The 19,823-nt window shown below is 36.2% G+C and overlaps 1 protein-coding gene across 1 annotated transcript in view; it reads left to right on the plus strand.

The window, feature by feature from the left end:
• Window positions 1–19,231, plus strand: part of tp73 (tumor protein p73) — a 45,234-nt gene extending 26,003 nt beyond the window's left edge. Inside the window, exons 3-12 of the mRNA XM_030139119.1 lie at window positions 2,094–2,280; window positions 3,053–3,168; window positions 4,873–4,982; window positions 5,117–5,259; window positions 5,441–5,529; window positions 7,731–7,858; window positions 10,504–10,658; window positions 10,769–10,901; window positions 16,356–16,449; window positions 17,806–19,231. Of these exons, the coding sequence (XP_029994979.1) occupies window positions 2,094–2,280; window positions 3,053–3,168; window positions 4,873–4,982; window positions 5,117–5,259; window positions 5,441–5,529; window positions 7,731–7,858; window positions 10,504–10,658; window positions 10,769–10,901; window positions 16,356–16,449; window positions 17,806–18,207 (1,557 nt within the window). The 3' untranslated portion in view covers window positions 18,208–19,231. The remainder of the gene's footprint in view (window positions 1–2,093; window positions 2,281–3,052; window positions 3,169–4,872; window positions 4,983–5,116; window positions 5,260–5,440; window positions 5,530–7,730; window positions 7,859–10,503; window positions 10,659–10,768; window positions 10,902–16,355; window positions 16,450–17,805) is intronic.
• Window positions 19,232–19,823: the final 592 nt, after the last annotated feature.

The raw sequence follows: 19,823 nt of genomic DNA on the forward strand, positions 1-19,823 counted from the left end.
AACACAGTAATTACTTTTACAACATGGAATATAATTTACTGCTGACTGGTTTACAGTTATCACTTTTCCCTTTCCCTTTCTATTAGTACCCTCCTTCTTTCCTCAAATATACAATTTGCTCTCCAGCCATGATTTTAGGTGATAATTGCAGTGTATCCCTGTGTTCTCCTATCATAATTTATCCCTTTAATCTCCTACTGTGTGTTCTATTCTACAAAATACTTTACTGTCTGCACTTCTGTTTGGTGTTTTATACATTACCCTGCATGTCTGTTGCCATCTCCACAACTATTTTCTTCTCCACTGATATTATTTCAACGTCTCCATTTATCTAAATTAGGCGTGGGCTACATGCACACTTCCAGCTCTACCCCTCAGTTTGGATTTATTGCCTTTTTGTTTGGCTGTTCACACTATTTTTTTCAATGCAGCAAATATCAGATTCTAATGTGAACTGGTCACAGTCCTGAACGTTCAGATATTGGCGTTCAGACTGAGGTCATACTGCAAAAATACTCAGACTTTTATCTGATTTAGGGCTGCATGTGGAAGTGTTTATTTACAACCCTTAAATCACATTAAATATTGTTTATTTGTATATATTATTCCCTATTGTTGTGTAATTCTTAACCCTGTAAAGCCTGAACCATTAAATTATTGACAGAAAATTCCAGTTCTTTGAAACCGGAGCCTTTATTGGTCTTTCTGAACAACCCCCATTTTTTTTCTTTTTAAATATCATTTTCCATGTATGAATTTCTGTTTTGCATCATATTTGATACATCGGGTCTCAATGCTGAAATATTATTATTTTTGAACAAACAAAAACATAAATATGAGACAGACAGACAAACAAACAAACCTTGATGAAAACATAATCTCCACCGTTCCTTGGCGGAGGTGATAACACAAACATGTCTAACAAATTGGTAATTCCTTTTCAAAATTGGTGTCACTGTAAAGGCCTCTAGTGAATGAATTCCTCCCCCCTAGTGGATTATCTGTGTATTGCATGTATCTAATTTACATTTACATTTATGCATTTGGCAGACGCTTTTTTCCAAAGCGACTTACAGGGGAAAACCAATCAAATCATTCAATCAATCAAATTTTATTTATATAGCGCCAGATCACAACAGAAGCTATCTCATGACACTTTATATATAGAGTTGGTCAAAACCAGACTCTAAGCCAATTTACAGAAACCCAACAGAATCCTCCAGGAGCAAACACTTGTGACTGGTGACAGTGGCGAGGAAAAACTTCCCTTTAACAGCAGAAACCTGGAGCAGACCCAGACTCCTGGAGGATGGCCGTCTGCCTTGACCAGTTGGGGTTAAAGAGAGAGGGTAAAGAAAGAGAAAAAGAGAGAGTGATAGAGATAGAGACTGGGGGAGAGGGGGAGAAGGGGGGAGTAGGGGGAGACACATGGATGCAGTTGAGGATAAGTGAGTGATGACGATGAAGGCAGGAGAGAGGCAGGACCTCAGCAGCAGGTCCAGAGATAATCCTGGGAAAATCTGTGATAATCCTGGGAAAAACCTTATTAATATATTTAAAATGCAATGTCTGAAAGGGCTAGGACAGGAGGTGCTCTCAGAAGAGCTGGGTCTTCAGGAGCTTCTTGAAGATAGGCAGGGACACCTCTGTTCTGGTAGTGCTTGGTGGAACGTTCCACCAACGTGGAATGACCTGTGAAAAGAGCCTGGATTGTCTTGTACAAGGTTTCGGGACCACCAGACAACGTTCCCCAGACGAGCAGAGTGGTCGTGGGGCAACATAAGCTTGTATCAGTGCACCTAAGTATACATCAGGTTTTTCAAGAAAAAAATATCACAGTGATCAAGTAGAGGGCTTCAAAACTCATGTATCAAATATGATATGTTTGGCATTATAGGGTTAATTACATTAATTGCAAAGTAAAACTTCAAATAAAAGAAAAAGAGAAGTCTATCATAGGATCAGTTAATAAACCCATCTTTTTTCATACTAAAACATGCTTTGGGCAAGTCACTTACAAGTAAAATGCACACACAAAAATCTGTAGTTTTTGAATTTATTAATCCGGTTCTGTATGTTCCTCTCTCATCCAGTATTCCCCCTTGCTCAAGAAGCTTTACTGTCAAATTGCCAAGACATGTCCGATCCAGATCAAGCTGTCCTCAACCCCTCCGCATGGCAGCATCATCAGGGCGATGCCCGTCTACAAGAAGGCGGAGCACGTTACGGAAGTGGTCAAACGCTGCCCAAATCACGAACTGGGACGAGACTTCAACGATGGTAAGACCGACTAGTCCATTCTCTCAACAATAAAAGATTGAGGAGTGACTATTTAGCTTCAAAATAATTTTTCTTCTAGCATTTAACCCTTTTAAGACTGCCATTATAACAGGCCGCCTAGGTGTCTTTATGTTTTCTTTACAATAAAAGTGTCATAAGTGTCTTTTTTGCCAATTCTTTTGCACCTTTGTTTTCAGGAAGAACTTAACTTTCAATATCTGGTCATTAATTATTATTATTATTATTATTATTATAAATAATAAATGCTTAAAACAATGTGTTTTAGTAAAAAAGGAATAAACAGATTTGAGTTTTTAGCACATTTATTTTTTTTAGAAACAACTGTAAATGTCCATAAGGAAACTTTTTGAGATTGCAGAAATAAACTTTCAACTATTTTACATCTCCTCAAACATACTTTCTAGTCTTGAACATTCAGTATCCATATTATGGCTTCATATTTTTTGTTATTTCCAGGCATTTTTTTTCTCCTGTGTGGAAATCTCTCTACTTGTAATAGAGTCCCACATTGCTACCATAAAGTGTTATATAGTGATGGAAAGCTCGGGATCTCAGCTTTCTGATGCTGTTTGAATTTTGTGGATAATGCAGACAGTTCAGGAGTTACAATAATTTGAATGCTGTCAAGTACAAAATGCCGCGTCAGAGAGATTGTCATTTTTAAAGGGTTATTTTACAAAAATGTCTATCGTCCAGTATGTGTGATGCTGTTACATCTTCTTCACCCATCTTCAATCTATTTTACCCTCAGGTCAAGCAGCCCCAGCCAGTCATTTAATCCGAGTGGAGGGAAATAACCTTTGTCAGTATGTGGACGATCCAGTCACAGGTCGACAGAGTGTGTTTGTACCCTATGAGGCTCCACAGGTTAGTGGGTCATCAACATGTTCTTAGCTTTTTAAAACCAAACACTATACAGCACATGTACTTCTACCATCAAACACCCTGATGAGCTTAATCCTGACTGACTGAACTCATTGAACAAATATCTGTCATCTACATTACAAATAGAGTTTGGCCTCTTTGAGTATAATTTGCAAATGTAGCCAAAGTGTTATCTGTGTTCATATTCAGATGAACAAACACATTTTACTGAGGTGCTTCATACTAAGCACATTTTAAAATAAAGGATGGACATGTACAAACAAGCACAGGAGTGATAAACTATCAAGTTATTACACCTGAAGAAGTTAATGAAAAATACAAGCTTGTACAACAACACTGCTCTCTGGTGGTTGGACAGTCAAAAAAGGAAAAAACAGGCAGATGACAGGCAGCAGATGGCAAAAGCAGAGGTAGGAGGTAGAATATAAGGATTTAAGTAGAGTTTTGACATCCTGTACCTTATTTAGTGTCTGCTCTACTGCTTTTGTCTGACAGCTTTAGTTACCTGTTACACAAAAACAAACAACATGCTCAAATGATATGATTTTGTACCATATACTATACAACAAATGCACGCAGGAGTATTTAAAGTATGCAAATTCAGCTGCAAATTGACAATCTATAACAAAAAAAGGCTCTCTTCGGTGAGAACATAAACCTGGGAAAGGTCATTCTGCATAATGAGTATTCTCATTTTTGACATTTAGAAAGGCTATATGTAGTATTTCTACTTTTAAACACTTTAAAAAAGGACCTAAAATTAGACTATTGAGAAAAAAGAGCTGTAGAAATATGTGCTATATTTACACTGATGGCCTACTGGACTTACGAGGCTGTTTTCACCACTGGACACAGCTCTAAAGGAAAAGAATGGAGTTTATAAAGTTATTATATGATGTTATGTTATTATCTTTGCTAAGTTGCTATTCATGGATTCACAGTTATGACTAAACTATGACAGTTTTGAGAATCGAACTAATTATGCAAGGCAGAGTGTTTCACAAAAATGACCACGGTTGCAAAATCACTCGCGATTTATTTGTCTTTAACTGGGCATGTTCCACATGTAATTCCAGTGGACACGATGGGTTACACACGAAACCTGAATGATACTGCCAATTCATGAAAAACCTGCATGTCTGGATTAGAAAAACCACTAGGATCTTTAAATTTAACATAGTGTCTTTATTTATAGCGGTATATAAGACCATTTCAAGACATGTTTTCCAGGTCAAATGCACTGACACTTAGGTAGCTTTTCATGTACAAATTTTGGTTCTATTTTTGGCCCCAATATTTAATTAAAAATTCATTAATTTTGGGATGGTTCAGAGTAAGAGTATAATCTTTTTTGCATTTATCTGAGGTCATCATTAGTTACATCCTGGGGGAAAATATGTCTAAATTTCTCTTTTATTATTGGGTCTAAAAAGCTGCAAAAGTGCCAGGTACCAAAATGAACCCAGTTTCATAGAAGCACCCATATATGAAAATACATGATTTTCACTGAAAAAAAACAACACAAAATACAGAGGAAAACATTGTAATAAATGGTGATAAATCACTTATGAAAAGTTACACATGGAGAAAAATTCATTTGGGAAGTGCCACAAAAGTAGCACTGGGTCTTTATGGGTGAATCCAAACCAAAATCTAATAATTGGGATCTGTTGCCGTTTGTTTCAGGTGGGGACTGAGTTTACCACCATCCTCTATAACTTCATGTGCAACAGCAGCTGCGTAGGCGGCATGAACAGACGACCGATCCTCATCATCATCACTTTGGAAACGAGGGAGTAAGTCAAATCATACATGTAGGAACCTCTATCAGGTTAATGTTGGACTGTGTGTGTCAGAACAGTGTAACATTCTGAAGGATAAACTGCATGTCCAGACTAAAAATGTGAACGTCCTACTATCTCCTCTGCAGTGGTCAAGTGTTGGGCAGAAGATCATTTGAAGGTAGAATATGTGCATGTCCAGGCCGTGATCGGAAAGCAGACGAGGACCACTTCAGGGAACAACAGGCTCTCAATGAAAGCGTTGCCAAAAACGGCAGCGCCAACAAGCGTAGTGAGTTGAAACGGTTATTTAACTCTGGATTCCTGTTTCACTTTTTGGATGTCTGTCTTCTACTCATCACTATTGCATATATTATTTTTTTATTAGATATTATAAGACATGCTAATGCTTCAAATAAATTAGATTATGTCAAATGTAACTGGTTGTTTATGCCTGTTTCTGTCGTTCCCAGACTTCAAGCAGAGCCCGCCAAATATTCCCAGTCCAAATATAAACATGAGGAAGCGGCGCCATGGAGACGAGGAGATTTACTATATTCCTGTAAGAACTCCAAGAACAAAACATGTTTGTTTTTTTCCATAAATTGTACATAAGGTAATCACCCAGGTGTGTATTTATTTATATATACCGCTCAAGAAAAGTACTTTTTATGTTAAAAGTTATGTACCATTTCACCCCAGACAATAAAAGCACTGTAAGTTTTAGAATGAATGCTCAAATTTAAAGGTGCAAAATGTAATATATACTAAATAAACTATAGAAATGATGCAACAAAACAAGCACAATTAATTTTGATACAGCAAAAATGTCATTTAATCAAATAAAACATTAAAACAATATAAAAAAAAAAAAACATGTGTTAACCTTTAGAGTCATTTTTATGGTAACCTTTCTCTACATCTAAGCAATTTATCACCATTTATTATTTTATCTTCATCATTTTTCAGGGGAAGCAGGTATTTTTCCATTATTTAATTTACTGACAATGTAAATGTTTGTAAAAGCTGAGAGTCATTTCAAAGGTTATTACATTAAAAGAAAGAAAACTCAACAAACATCTTTATTATAAAGGGAAGTGGATTCTGTGTGTCTTGGGCATCACACAAAGTCCGGAAAGAGCCAACTACTGCAATTTAGCATATTTATGTATTTTTGGTCAATGAAGAGACTAGCGAAAACAGCAAGCTGATAGGACCAATATTTTGGGAGATATTAGTAATTTTGTAATACAGTAGCCCTACAAATCATGTTGCTATGCCCAGAATCATAGAATCAGCATAGAAGTAGGTTACCTAGCAACAGATAAACAATAGGACCACGTTGCCATGGTTTCAGATTTCATGTGCAGAAACAGAGGTTATTCAACTGAAAATGCCGGTAGAATTTACCAAGAAAGTAAAGAACGTAAAGGAAACCACAGGTCAATGTGCTAGTTGAAATATATCAACAGAAAATAAAAACAAGTGTCTAAACCACTGTCAGTTTTAAAACTACATATTTTTTTTATTAATGAATAACAGTTTTAGATGAGGTCTTTGTCTCCACTTTCACTACGGAGCCTCTGAACATCCAAAAAATATACATGTGACGCTGCTGAAAAGTTTCAAAACTGCATTTTATCTGATTTATTTCAATGTATTGATAAGATTAATGGTTAAAAAGTTATTAAATGTTTTGTATTAGTAGATGCTTTTGGTCAGTCGTGATGGTTTAGGTCTTGTAGTTTTAATTTCTATGTGTAGACCATTTTAGTCTAGTTAAAAGTTGCTCTAATGCTAAGGGGCCATCATTGAAAACACACAGGGACCCTTGGTTTTAGGTCTTGTTGGTGGAAGAACTAGAAGGTTCTAAATGTTTTTAATGATCTTACTGAGCTTTTAGGTGTAAAATGTTTTAATCTGGAGTCAGACCATGAATGACTTTATAAACAGTATAAATGTGTTATTAACCCATAAAGACCCAGTGCTACTAAATTTTTCTTCTCTATATTTAACCTTTTTTAAATGATTTATCACCATTTATTGTGATGTTATGTTCAGTATTTTGTACTCTTCAGTGAAAATCAGGTATTTTCCTATATTTAATTTACTGATTATGGCTGATGTCCATAAAAGCTCAAATTAAAGTTATGAGTTATTATATCAAAAACAGAGTAAATGTAAGAAAATGTGACTTTTACAGTAAAATACATATATCATTAACTGAACAGAAAAACAAGCGTCTCCCCTGATATTTCCTTTATTTTTGCAATTTTTCAGTGAAACTCAGGCATTTTCCTACATTTAACTTACTTTGTTCATTAAAGCTCAGATTAAAGTTGAAGGTAATTATATCAGAAACAGAGAAAACTGAAGAAAACAGTGACGTTTTCAGCAAAAATATCATTAACTGAACATAAAAACTAGTGTGTCCATCCACTGTCATTGATCCGACTCCATGGGTTTTACTGGTGAATCAATGTTGTAGAAGATGATGATGTTTCCATGGTAACTACAGAGCCTCTGAAATGGGTCACATCTGATGACAAAGTGCATTTAACACCAATTATTTACATGTATTGATAGGATTAGTGGATCAACAGGTATTACACAGTTTAGATCAGTAGATGGTTTTGGTCGCCGGTGGATGTTTGGGTCTTTATGGGTTACACTGATGTGCATCCTGTGCATTGATCAGTTTATTCTAATCTTTGAAAACAAATGCGTTACTGATTAAATGCTCGCTCTGTTTGTTGTGAGTAGGTTCGGGGTCGGGAGAACTTTGAGCTGCTGCTGAAGATTAAAGACAGCCTGGAGCTGATGGAGCTGGTGCCACAGCAGCTGGTGGACTCGTACCGACAGCAAACGCAACAACAGCTGCTGCAGAGACCGTGAGTCCCTTCCACACACACACACACACACACACACACACACACACACAGTATGGAAACGTATGACTGGATTTACCTTATCCTGTCTAATACACACATCCAATATCCATCTCCTCTTCCGAAACAAGAACACACAAGTACTCACTTAATAAACAAGTTTTACACCAAAATAAATTGCATAAAATGAAAACGCATCTCCCCTCAAATTATGAATAGAAATAGGTTTTGTTATAAATGTCACGACAACTTTAATATGTTTTATTTCAACAAATGGTGAAAAGTTAAATGTTGTTCATTTATATAATTCCCAGGCAGCTAAAAGTGGCTGTAGATTAACTTAAATGTAAATTGTTCATAGACATAGAAAATAGATTTAAAAGTAAATTTTCAATACAACAGTAAGTGTTATTAATGATTTGCTCTTAGATTTTACCAGCACTTAGGTTTAGGAAAAACTACAAGGCTTCACTTACAAAAACAAAATAAAAGTCTGCAAGGATTTGATTAAACATCTGACAATATATGTTTTCATATTTGACCCAAACTATGATCTTTTCCTGATTCCTCCTTCAGTTTTCATAACCCTTAACATGTTTCCTCTAACAAAGACATTAAGACTAAAACAATACTAAGAATGCATTGTAAAAAGAGGGAATCTGAATGATAGAAGACATTTTTTGCAACAAAATCAAGGCATTGGTTTAACCCATAAAGGCCCAGTGCTACTGTTGTGGCACTTCCCAAGTTAATTTTTGTCTATATTTAACATTTCTTAAGTGATTTATCACCATTTATTGTAATAATGTCTCCTTTGTTTTCCACCTTTTTAGTGAAAACAGGGTTCTTAAGACTGCAGGGTTTTAAACAGTCTCAAAAATCTTGAATTCACCAATCTGCATTTAATACCTTAAAAAACTCTTTTAAAGGTATTCAGTTTGATAATGTAGGTCTTAAGTTGTGTTGCCATAAACTTGTTGGTTGGATTGTGTTTAAATGTCCAGGCTGCAAAGAAAGTAACATTAGTCGACTCAATTCCACTGGTTAAACTCGACAATTTATATTGAAATGAGGAACCAATCATCGCTAACTTTGTAGCACCTGGTGAAAAATGACTTGGAAATCAAGGTGTTGGAGTAAATAAATACATTGTCTTAAATCCTAGAAATCACTAATTTTTGCCAGTGTGGCCGTGAAATAGGCTGTGAAATGGGCATCATATTCTATTCTAAGAAGTCTTAAAAAGGTCTTCAAAAGTTTTAAATTTAACTTGTAGTAACCTGCAGGAACCAGGAAAAGTAGGTATTTTCCTGTATTTAATTCACTGATCATGTAGATGTTCATAAAAGTTCAGTGTAAAGTTGAATGTTATTATATCAAAAACAGAGAAAACTGAAACAAAGTGACTTTTTTTCAGCGAATCTATCAATAACTGAACATACATCAAATGTCTCCATTCACTGTTATTGATCCAACTCCATGGGTTTTACTGGTGAATCAATGTTGTAGAATATGACGGTGTTTCCACGGTAACTACAGAGCCTCTGAATGTCCAAATGGCTCATATCTGATGACCATAAAAAGATGGCAAACTGTATTTTACACCAATTTACATATACTCATAGAATTAGTGAATCAACAGGTATTAAACAGTTTAGATCCGTAGATGGTTTTGGTCGTCAGCAGCTGTTTGGGTCTTTATGGGTTAATTTACAACAAAACACATTTGGTTTTCATGACTAGGGATGGGAATCGAGAACCAGTTCTTTTTGAGAACCGGATCCCAGTAGCTCAATTCCTTGGAATCGTTTGCTTGACTGCTTAACAATTCTGCTTATCGATTCCACCTTCGTTGCGCATGCACGATGACATCACGTGTACGCTGCATTGTTTTGGTCAGACTGTAGCCAACGTGGTGTTGAGGCAGAAACAGTCCAAAAAGACGACACCAGGTCCACTTGTAACACTGTCAAAGCTTCCATTTCTTCAAAAGGGTGGAATCGCTCCAATATATTCAAACATTTGTCCACAGCATGTGATTCATTTGATACGCTACTTAGCGGCGTTTGTGAATCTAGCGGCAGAGTGAACACCAGGCCGTCATCCAGGCCCAGTTCTGGTTACGGTGCAGGCAACAAATATCGTACCCCCCCAAATACAAGTTTCTGAAGGTAGGGGAAAGGAAATGAGGTGCACAACAACGGGAGACGGGCCTAGTCGAACCAGTTCCATGTAGTAGAAATGCAGCAATAGAAGAATTAGTAAAATGTCTTTAGTTTCACTTTCACTGTACGCCCCCCCAAACAGGGCATCATCTGTTATTATTATTTGTACATACTGTGCATGTTATATTTTCTGTGTAGAGATGGAAATATAACACAGTTAATGCAAACACACCCGTTTGTACTCTTTTATTCCCTGACCCAATGAGAATCGATAAGGGATCAAATCGATAAGCAAAATCGATAATGGACTCGGAATTGTTAAATTCTTATTGATTCCCATTCCTATTCATGATACAGTAACTTAATTTCCATGAGACTGGGTTGAAAAAAATAAAAATGCACAGACTGAATGTAAAAGCTCAAAAACACTTAAATACTCTAAACACTAACTTGCACCTTTACTGTTCTCTTCTGTTTCTTTAGGAGCAGCATCGCCTCCCCCTCCCCTTATTCTCCGCTGTCCAACATGAACAAGCTTCACGGTCACGGCAGCCTCGGCAAACCGCCCTCAGTCAACCAGCTGGTGGGGCAGCAGCCCCTGCAGACCCCCGCTGCCCCCACCACCATAGCACATATGGGTGAGTTGAACGTCCAGATGTTAAGTAGCTCAGACCTTCTGCCTTTATCACACCCTCCATGTCGGTGTTTTAATGCTCGTGCTCATCATTTATCGCCTCCTTTCCTGCAGGTCACAACATGCTCAACAGCCACCACATGCAAACCAATGGTGACATGAACGGTGGCCACAGCAGTCAGACTATAGTGTCTGCTTCCCACTGCAGCCCGCCCCCTCCGTATAACCCTGACCCCAGCCTCGTCAGGTACCTCACCCTCCAATGACACTCCTTTTTATCCTCCAGTAAAAGCCCAGCAGACAATCACATGCACTTGATGGGTTAGAAATAAAATCGGTGCCATGTGATGCCAAAAATGTGCATCTTTTTGGCCTTTTTTTGCACAAATATGTTTCTTGTTTCCTTTTTGTAGTAAAATATGTGTAGATGTTATAGATGGGCCATTCTACTGAACCAGTACAAACTGCTGTCCTGCAACCAAACAACAGTTTTAAAAAGCACACCAGCATCCAAATAAGTAATATTATAGAGAAATTATAATAAGAGAACCCTAAACTTTTACACTGCAACTTATGAAAATAATACGGAAATCATTTTTGCATGTCAATGTTTGTAAAAAGAGTGACTGATGTTAAAAAATACATGCATTTTCTGTTTTCTCGAAGCCGTATACAGTCGCAGAAAAAATTATTAGACCACCAAAAGTCATCAAAAACAATGGTTATGCAATCAAGTACTAAGTCCTGTGTGTATCATGAGACTGAAACAGACAGAAAAGAAAACATGGAATGTCTAAAAGCACTGTTCTTGTCAGTACAATGACATAGATATTGATGTAAGAACTGAAGTGATTTGGTTATTATGAAGAAAAACATGGAAAATGGATAGATATCAGCTCTGAAATTAAACTCTTATGAGCTATTTATATTTGTCCAAAAAAAAATGAACCTTTACTTGTATCAGGCATTAAAATGAACAAGAAATTGAAGAAAACAAGGGCGGTCTAATAATTTTTTCTGCGACTGTATGTAAAAAAACAAAACAAAAAGTTGACCTGACCTGACTGCAAATCACACCCAAATACAGCATTACTAGATGAGACAGTTAGAGGTAAGATTGAAAATAGGTACTACTAAAGCCTGAAAGTCTCCTAATGTGACTAACGAAACAGTAATTTTCCATAGTGATTTTAGCCACAGCTCAGTTCCATTTTTTACGCCTGACTGAGCTGTTTCCCGTCATTTTTGTAGTAAAATGTGCAAAATTCTAACCGTAACACAGTTTTTAATATCACTACCAAACAACTCTTTCCTGTAATTCAGCTGTCTTTTTTGGTTGATATTGCAGAAAATGCATTTTGTCCTTGTCGCTATTGAAACATGTCAAGCAATGAGATTGAAAGATTCAGTTTTCATTACTGACATAGTCATGCTAATAGTAGATAATACAAGTAATATTTAAATCCCTATTTGCACTGGACTAATACAACCTCTGGTGGTTTGGAGATTCAGATTCTTTATTGGCCATTTAAAGAAGTGATTTTCACTTTTTTTAATGAAATCATGTACTTTAAAACATTTCCCTGTGGTCTACATAAACTGCAAATGCTCTGCTTGGGTCTGAATTCTTCATTAATTCAACTCCACAGGTCCATCTTCAACCTTATTTCTGAGTAATGACACCAGAAAGGTTGTTTTGCATGCTGGCCCTTTAAATGCAAATGAGCCACTTCAGGCCCCACCCCTTCCAGGTTGTTGATCGTACTGCTCTGTCCTGTTCAGCTACTTATGTTCGTTAATGCAACCAACAACTGAACATTTTAGGGAATCGGCTCCAAGTTTGGACATATTTTCAGTTTTTACTACGACCGCTGCTGCTGACAAACAATTATGTTGTACTCGGAGAAATGTTCGTCGGAAGTCTTAACCTTATATGTGCAAATGTCGTGACTTAACTAGTTATAGACATATCAAATTAAGCAGGAATTAAAATAGGTTGTAGATATTTGCCAAAATGAATATAAATATAGTTTTGCAGCACCTGGAGGGTTCAAATTCAAACTGTATGAACTATTAGGGTCCAAATACACAAATAAATGAACCAAAGACTAATAAAAGTGGGTTTAGCAAAATATGATCCCTTTAAACATTTCCATCATAGATGTAAAGTAAAAAAAAAAAAAATTACGTTGCAGTGGTCTCTAAAAAAACACACTGATGAAACACATACTGACAGAATAAAATAGTCAGTACAAAAATATATTTTAAAAAATCCATAAATAAATAATGCACAAAATAACATATGTGATAAAAGTATAAAAAAACAGTACAAATCCAATGTTAAAAAGCATTGCACTGAATATAGCCTAAATCAGTCAATATTGGACAATGTGGTTGAAATTAAGCCCCATGTCTTGCCAAGTTTGTTTTTTACTTGAATTTACTGACATTATTCCCCAGTTTTGATGTCAAATACAGGTTCACCACTTAGAGAGAACTGTTAAAAAACAGAAAAATGCTCCTTACAGTCATGTTTGCGTGTGCAGCTCAACATCTTTTCAGAAGCCGAGGATTTAAGTTCACTCTTTCAGCGATCATCCTTGCTATATCACGACAAGCGTCCTGAATTTCCACCTAAAACACTTTTAAATCATCACCCAAGCTGCCTTTATTATCCTCAACCAGGAAACTAACCAAATACATGCATAGAGCAGATCCCACCAAATTACACAGATGTTGATTTATTGCAGACTGATATTTTCACAGGACCTTAAAATTTGCTGAGATGAGGGTCATTTGCAGTGAAATTTTTACTTTACAAATTAACAACATTGCCAATTGGCATGGGATTAAAATCACAAACAACTACCATAGTCATTAAATATTAAGTCCAGAGGTAATACTGGTCCTGTACAAATAGGGTTTAAGATGATTATAAGATTATAGATGCCTTTAAAATGTGCTTTTTGGTTGCCAGATAGCAGTTTGCACTAATTCAACGGAAGAGTCCACAGTTGGTTTAACCCATAAAGACCCAAACGGCCCCTGACGAGCAAAACCATCTACTGATCTAAAATGTTTAATACCTGTTGATCCACTAATCTTATCAATACAAGTAAATAATTGGTGTAAAATACAGTTTATCATCTTTTCAAGGTCATCAGATATGACCTATTTGGATGTTCAGAGGCTCCATAGTTACCGTAGAAACGCCGTCATCGTCTACAACATTGATTCACCAGTAAAACCCATTGAGTTGGGTCAGTGACAGTGGATGGAGATGCTTGTTTTATGTTCAGTTAATGAGAGATTTGCTGAAAAAGTAACTTTTTTTTCAGTTTTCTGTTTCTGATACAATAACCCTCCATTTTAATCTGAACATCTTTTATGAACATCTACATGATCAGTGAATTAAATAGAGGAAAATACCTGATTTTTTCTGTAAAAACACAAAATACAAAGGATAATATTATAGTAAATGGTGAAAAATCACATAAGAAAAGTTAAATATATTGAAAAAACTATTTTGGAATTTCCACATAAGTAGCACTGGGTCTTTATGGGTTAATGTAATTTCAGCTTCTGTGTATACGCTTTGCATCTGCATCTCAAATGATGCCATAATGAGGGTCCACTGGAGAATAAACTCTATCAACAAATGAACTACACTGGAAAAAAGTTATATACCTTTAAAAGTTGTGTTACGGGATTAAGTCTATACAGCCATGTTTTAGCAGACGTGTGTTTGTTCTTCTGGAAAAAAACAGTGGTATAACTGTCTATGCAGGTACAATTTGTCAAGGGCAGGACAAATGCAACGCACATTAACCCATAAAGATCCAAACATACACTGGAGACCAAAATCATTTACTGATATAAAAAGTTAAATAACTGTTCATCCATTAATCCTATCAATACATGTAAATAATTGGTGTAAAATGCAGTTTGTCATCTTTTCATGGTCATCAGATATGACCCATTTGGATGTTCAGAGGCTCTGTAGTTACCATGGAAACATTGTCATCTTCTACAACATTGACTCACCAGTAAAACCCATGGACTTGAATCAATGACAGTGAATGGAGATGCTTGTTTTATGTTCAGTTAATGATATATTTCACTGAAAAAGTCACATTTTCGTACATTTTCTCTGTTTTTGATAGAATAACTCTTCTCTTTAATTTGAGCTTTTATGAACATCATAATCAGTAAATTAAATATAAGAAAATACCTGATTTTCACTTAAGAATGCACAAGTACTGAACATAACATTAGAATAAATGGTGATAAATCACTTACGAAAAGTAAAAAAAAGAAAAAAAAATTATTTAGGAACTACCACAAAAGTAACACTGGGTCTTTATGGGTTAATCATGTAAATTAAACATTATATCATATTATTTTATTATGTCATTAAATCACTAACCCTGCTTTGACAGTCACTAGTCGCTTTTTCATTGACCCTCAAATTTGGCAAATATAACGTGCGCATAAAAACTTACCTAATGGAAAAACGACAGTTTCACCAAAAGTCTAATTTTTCGCTGGCAAAAGGTGGTTTTTCGGGCATAGCGCAAAAGGTATATCACGCAAAACTGCAATGGAAAGACCTTTTTCCGCAACTAGAGTCAGGTGAATTAAAAAAACGGATTTTGACGTACGTTACAACAAGCGAAGAAGAAGAAGAAACATGTCGCAGTATGTGTGGACACACCAGGAAACCCAATCATTTTTTAATTTAGTACGAGATAGAGGGGTAATATATAATAATAATGAATATATCTGTAAATCAACACCATATTTACGTTTGTTGCCATGTTTATGGAATGACTTCTCGTGTCATCTCGCGATAATAAATAAACAAATCATCACATTTGTGATTTAATGGAAAAATCAACATTACGCACTTCTGTTTTTTCGACATTTAGTAAATATGGGTAAAGTTTTGCGCAGATGTCCAATGGAAAAGCGACTACTGTGTCATGAGTGTAGACATTCACTGTGGCTGCCAGAAGGTGTGTCACTTAAACGTTTGACATACAGTTACTTTTAACATCACACTGTCTTTTGTGTAACTCTTTTCAATGCGCTACAGCAACCGTTTTTAAAGTAGTTTTCCATTGACTAAGTTGTAAAAGTCAAGTTAAAATGTTTCCTTCTATGTGTCGCTTAATACTTTTCCATTTTAATACTTTTGATACATCGGATTTTGTGAACTTCTTTTTTTTTTCTAGATTGTTATTTTTATTGTACAGTTAAATTGTACAGTTAGCTTCTCTTTTGATATTGCTGTATGTTGCCAAAACTTAAATATTTCATGTATTAATAATAAAGGTTTTTCATCAAAAGCAAGTATGGCCTTATGAATCATTAATATAAATGCATGACTATATTAAGGGGTTTATTTCAACTACAACTGACAAGATTCTGCACATTTGAGGCTTGTTATGTGTCTACAGTTAATATAGATTTGAAGCTGAATATGTGATACAGTAATACCAGCTAAAATATAAACCTGTGGTGATTTTCTACTCATTTTTTTTCCTTAAAATAAACTGTGAACTCATTAGTAGGACAGGATAAACAACTGAAACACAATCTATTCCCTCATTTGTTGTCGTGTGTGTTTTCTTCCTACTTTTTGGCTTTGTAGCTGTAATCTAACTACACTCTAAGCAGCCCTGCTTTTCTTCCCATACAGTTTTCTAACCAGTCTTGGATGTCAGAACTTCATTGAGTACTTCACCTCCCAAGGCTTCCAGACTATCTACCATCTCCAGACCCTCTCTATGGAGGTAACTGCCCCACCCCTGTACACTCACAAATGCACCAGGTAGATACTTATTACAACAGGGTCTAAGGACCAAGGTTATTATCGTTAATAAAAACTAACGAAATGACGAAAAACTAGAATTGAAAAAACATTTTCGTCAACTGAAATAAATAAAAACTATAATTAAAAGAAAAAAATGATAACTAACTGAAACAGTATTGTGTGCTTACAAAACTAACTAAAACGTATAAAAATTATGGATAAAATTCCCTTTCGTTTTTGTCTTTGTCAATGTCGGATTGATACGAAAGCAATTTATTTCGCTCTAGCTATTTCAGCTGCTGGCACCATACAACACTTCACGGTCCGTCACTTGTCGTTTAGAGTCGTCGTCTTGTCCCCATTCTACCTGGAAACATGGAGACTAAAGTTGGGAGAAAGCAGAGTCCTGTCTGGGATTTATTTGAAAATGACAGCGAAGAAGATAAAAGATACAACAAAACTAAAATTAATACTAAAACTAAACATTTAGAAAAAAATTAAAACTAATAAAAACTAGCAAACCTGCTCTAAAAACGAATTAAAACTAACTGAATTAGAGGGAAAAAAAAGTCAAAACTGAATAAAACTAAACTATAATGAAAAATCCAAAACTATTATAACCTTGGTAAGGACAGGGGATGCCAGGGACGTTAATCCATTCCCTTCCTCTACTGTTTATTTGACTGTTGTTTGTTTTCATATCCATATTTTATGTTATATACCTGTTGTGAAGCACTTTGAGCCTGCCTTGTGGATGAAATGTGCTCTATAAATAAAGTTGAATTGAATTTTGTATACAGCGCATTACAAAAAATAAGTAAACAAGTAGCGCCAGGCACAACAAACCCCACCCCTCTCACGCATTGTAGCTTATTTTGGCATCAGTCCAGCTGATGTCATCATGTCTATGCGTGTGGCGATGTCTGCATATCAACAGAAATAAAGAATACATCTCATTACATTTTGGGAAAAGTAGGTCAAAGTTTCAGTTTTTTATGAATTTTTAAAATCTTTTTTCCCCCGTTTACTTATAATGGGCAAAATTTCACATGTCTGTAGCAGCAAAACTATTGGTTGAATTCATACCAAATAGACTTCATAGATTGCCAGTGACCCAGAATAGATCTCAATACATTTTGGGAAGAGTAGGTCAAAGTTCAGATTTTTTATGAATTTTTAAAATCTTCCCATTTACTTATAATGGGTGAAATATGTGCGAGGGGTGGGGTTTGTTGTGCCTGGTGCCACTTGTTTTCATTACTTTCAGTGATATTTACTGTCAACTTTTTAGACCCCTATCATTTAGTACTTTTTCCTGTTTTCTTTCCCTCACTAGGATTTAGGTGCCCTGAAGATACCTGAACAGTCCCGCCTTGCCATCTGGCGAGGTCTGCAGGACATGAAACAAGGCACCCCCCTCCCGATGCCTCCCTCTGCTCATCACCACGACTACCACGGCCAGCAGCTCCTTCGCTCCAGCAGCAATATGGCCGCCACCGCTATGGCAGCCATTGGCGCCAGCAGTGGGGAGCTGCAACGCCAGCGGGTCATGGAGGCGGTGCACTTCCGCGTCCGCCACACCATCACCATACCCAACAGGCCCGGTGTCGTCGGAGCGTCCGGGATGGCGACAGCTGCCGACGAGTGGGCTGACTTTGGGTTTGACATGCCCGACTGCAAGGTGTCACGTAGCAAGCACTCCATCAAAGAGGAGTTCATGGACAGTGACGTTCACTGAGCCTGAAAAGATGGTTTTTGCCAAAAGCAGTCGATTCACAGAGGGAAAAAAAAGTCATGTGGACACGGTGTTTAACGTGGCGTTGGTGTCATATCTCAGTCAAAGCTCAAATTCCACTTGTAATTTAATGCATTGACAGAGTGTTAATCCATTTTCTTCTCCAGACTTTATGTTGTGCTTGAAAACTTGATCCACTTTGAACAGAAACGAACGAACAAACATCTCAAGTCGACAAATCAAATCCTTCTGTGCGAATAACACACATGGTCAGGATTATACTTCTTACCTTGACACTGATACATGTTTATTATTGTTGTTCATTATTTTTTCAGTTATTTTTTTATTTTGGAGAATGGGATGTTATTTGTTTTCACTGTGCAATAATAAATGACAAACTTTACTTTTAGAGCCCCATCCACTTACATACATACACTATATTTGTGTTTAACATTCAGCATTTGCTTCATTGCACATTTCTCATTCGAGGAATTCGACCATTTCACCACTGCTAGTCGCCACTTTGCATTTATACACGATTATTATGTTCTCAACTGACTTATTTATTTTTTCTTCACCTGTACAAATGTATATACTGTGTTTTGTAAATGTTTCTGACTAGATACATGGTTAAATAGGGGTATTTAGAATAAGAACACTGTATCTCATGTATGAACCAAATGTATAGATTTAAAGGGTAAATCAAACTCACACCGACACCAAGATGATTCAAATGTTTTCAATGGTAATGATAACATGATGACTTCAAATTCAGTTTGCCCTTATGATTACATTGTTAAAAATGTTATATGGGTTTGGGGTATCAATAGACATCGAAAGTGAAGTCTATATGTAATGGACGAAATGTAATGCATTTATTATATTTGTCTCCAAAACTGTAGAGACTGTTTATTCTTAGGCTATGTTCAGACAGCAGGTCGGGTTTTTTTGGTGAAATCGGATTTTTTTGGGTCTTCATTCATATTGCACATTAAATGCGATTTCTATCAGTTTTGAGTATGAACTGAATGCGACCCTGAAGTGACCCACATGCGCAAAAGAGGTCCTGACATAATACGTGACCATGCAGGAACACACTGTGTTTACGGAAGTAACACTCCTGGGATGCAGAATTGTGACATTAGTCGTATTTCAGTGAAGATCGGATAAATGCGACCTGGCCGATCAGACTGAAGTCGCATTGTAAAATATCGGATATGTATCAGATTTAGGACCACATATGAAAGTGGCATGGGTCAGATTTGAATAAAAATTGGATTTGTGCCGTTCAAACTGTCTTTAACAGATTGGATACAGGTCACATGTCCTCCTGAGACCCAGCAATTATTTTTGTCCTCTGTAGGGGACAAAAGTTTGACAGTTTTACTTAAAAAATGCTGTCCATTGCAAAGGACATTCCATTAAATAAATAAATAAGAATAAATTTTTAAAATGTATCTGAAAAAAATGTTGCATTACGCAGTTTCCAATCAAGACAATTGCTTAATGTAAAAAAGCAAAAAATTTTCACTTTCCTAGGTCTCAGAAGGATATGGGCCACATTTGCCTGCAGTCTGAATATAGCCTCAGACAGAAATAATTTGCTAAATCATTGAAAA

The sequence above is a fragment of the Sphaeramia orbicularis genome, chromosome 7, assembly GCF_902148855.1.
Source record: "Sphaeramia orbicularis chromosome 7, fSphaOr1.1, whole genome shotgun sequence".
Taxonomy (NCBI): domain Eukaryota; kingdom Metazoa; phylum Chordata; class Actinopteri; order Kurtiformes; family Apogonidae; genus Sphaeramia; species Sphaeramia orbicularis.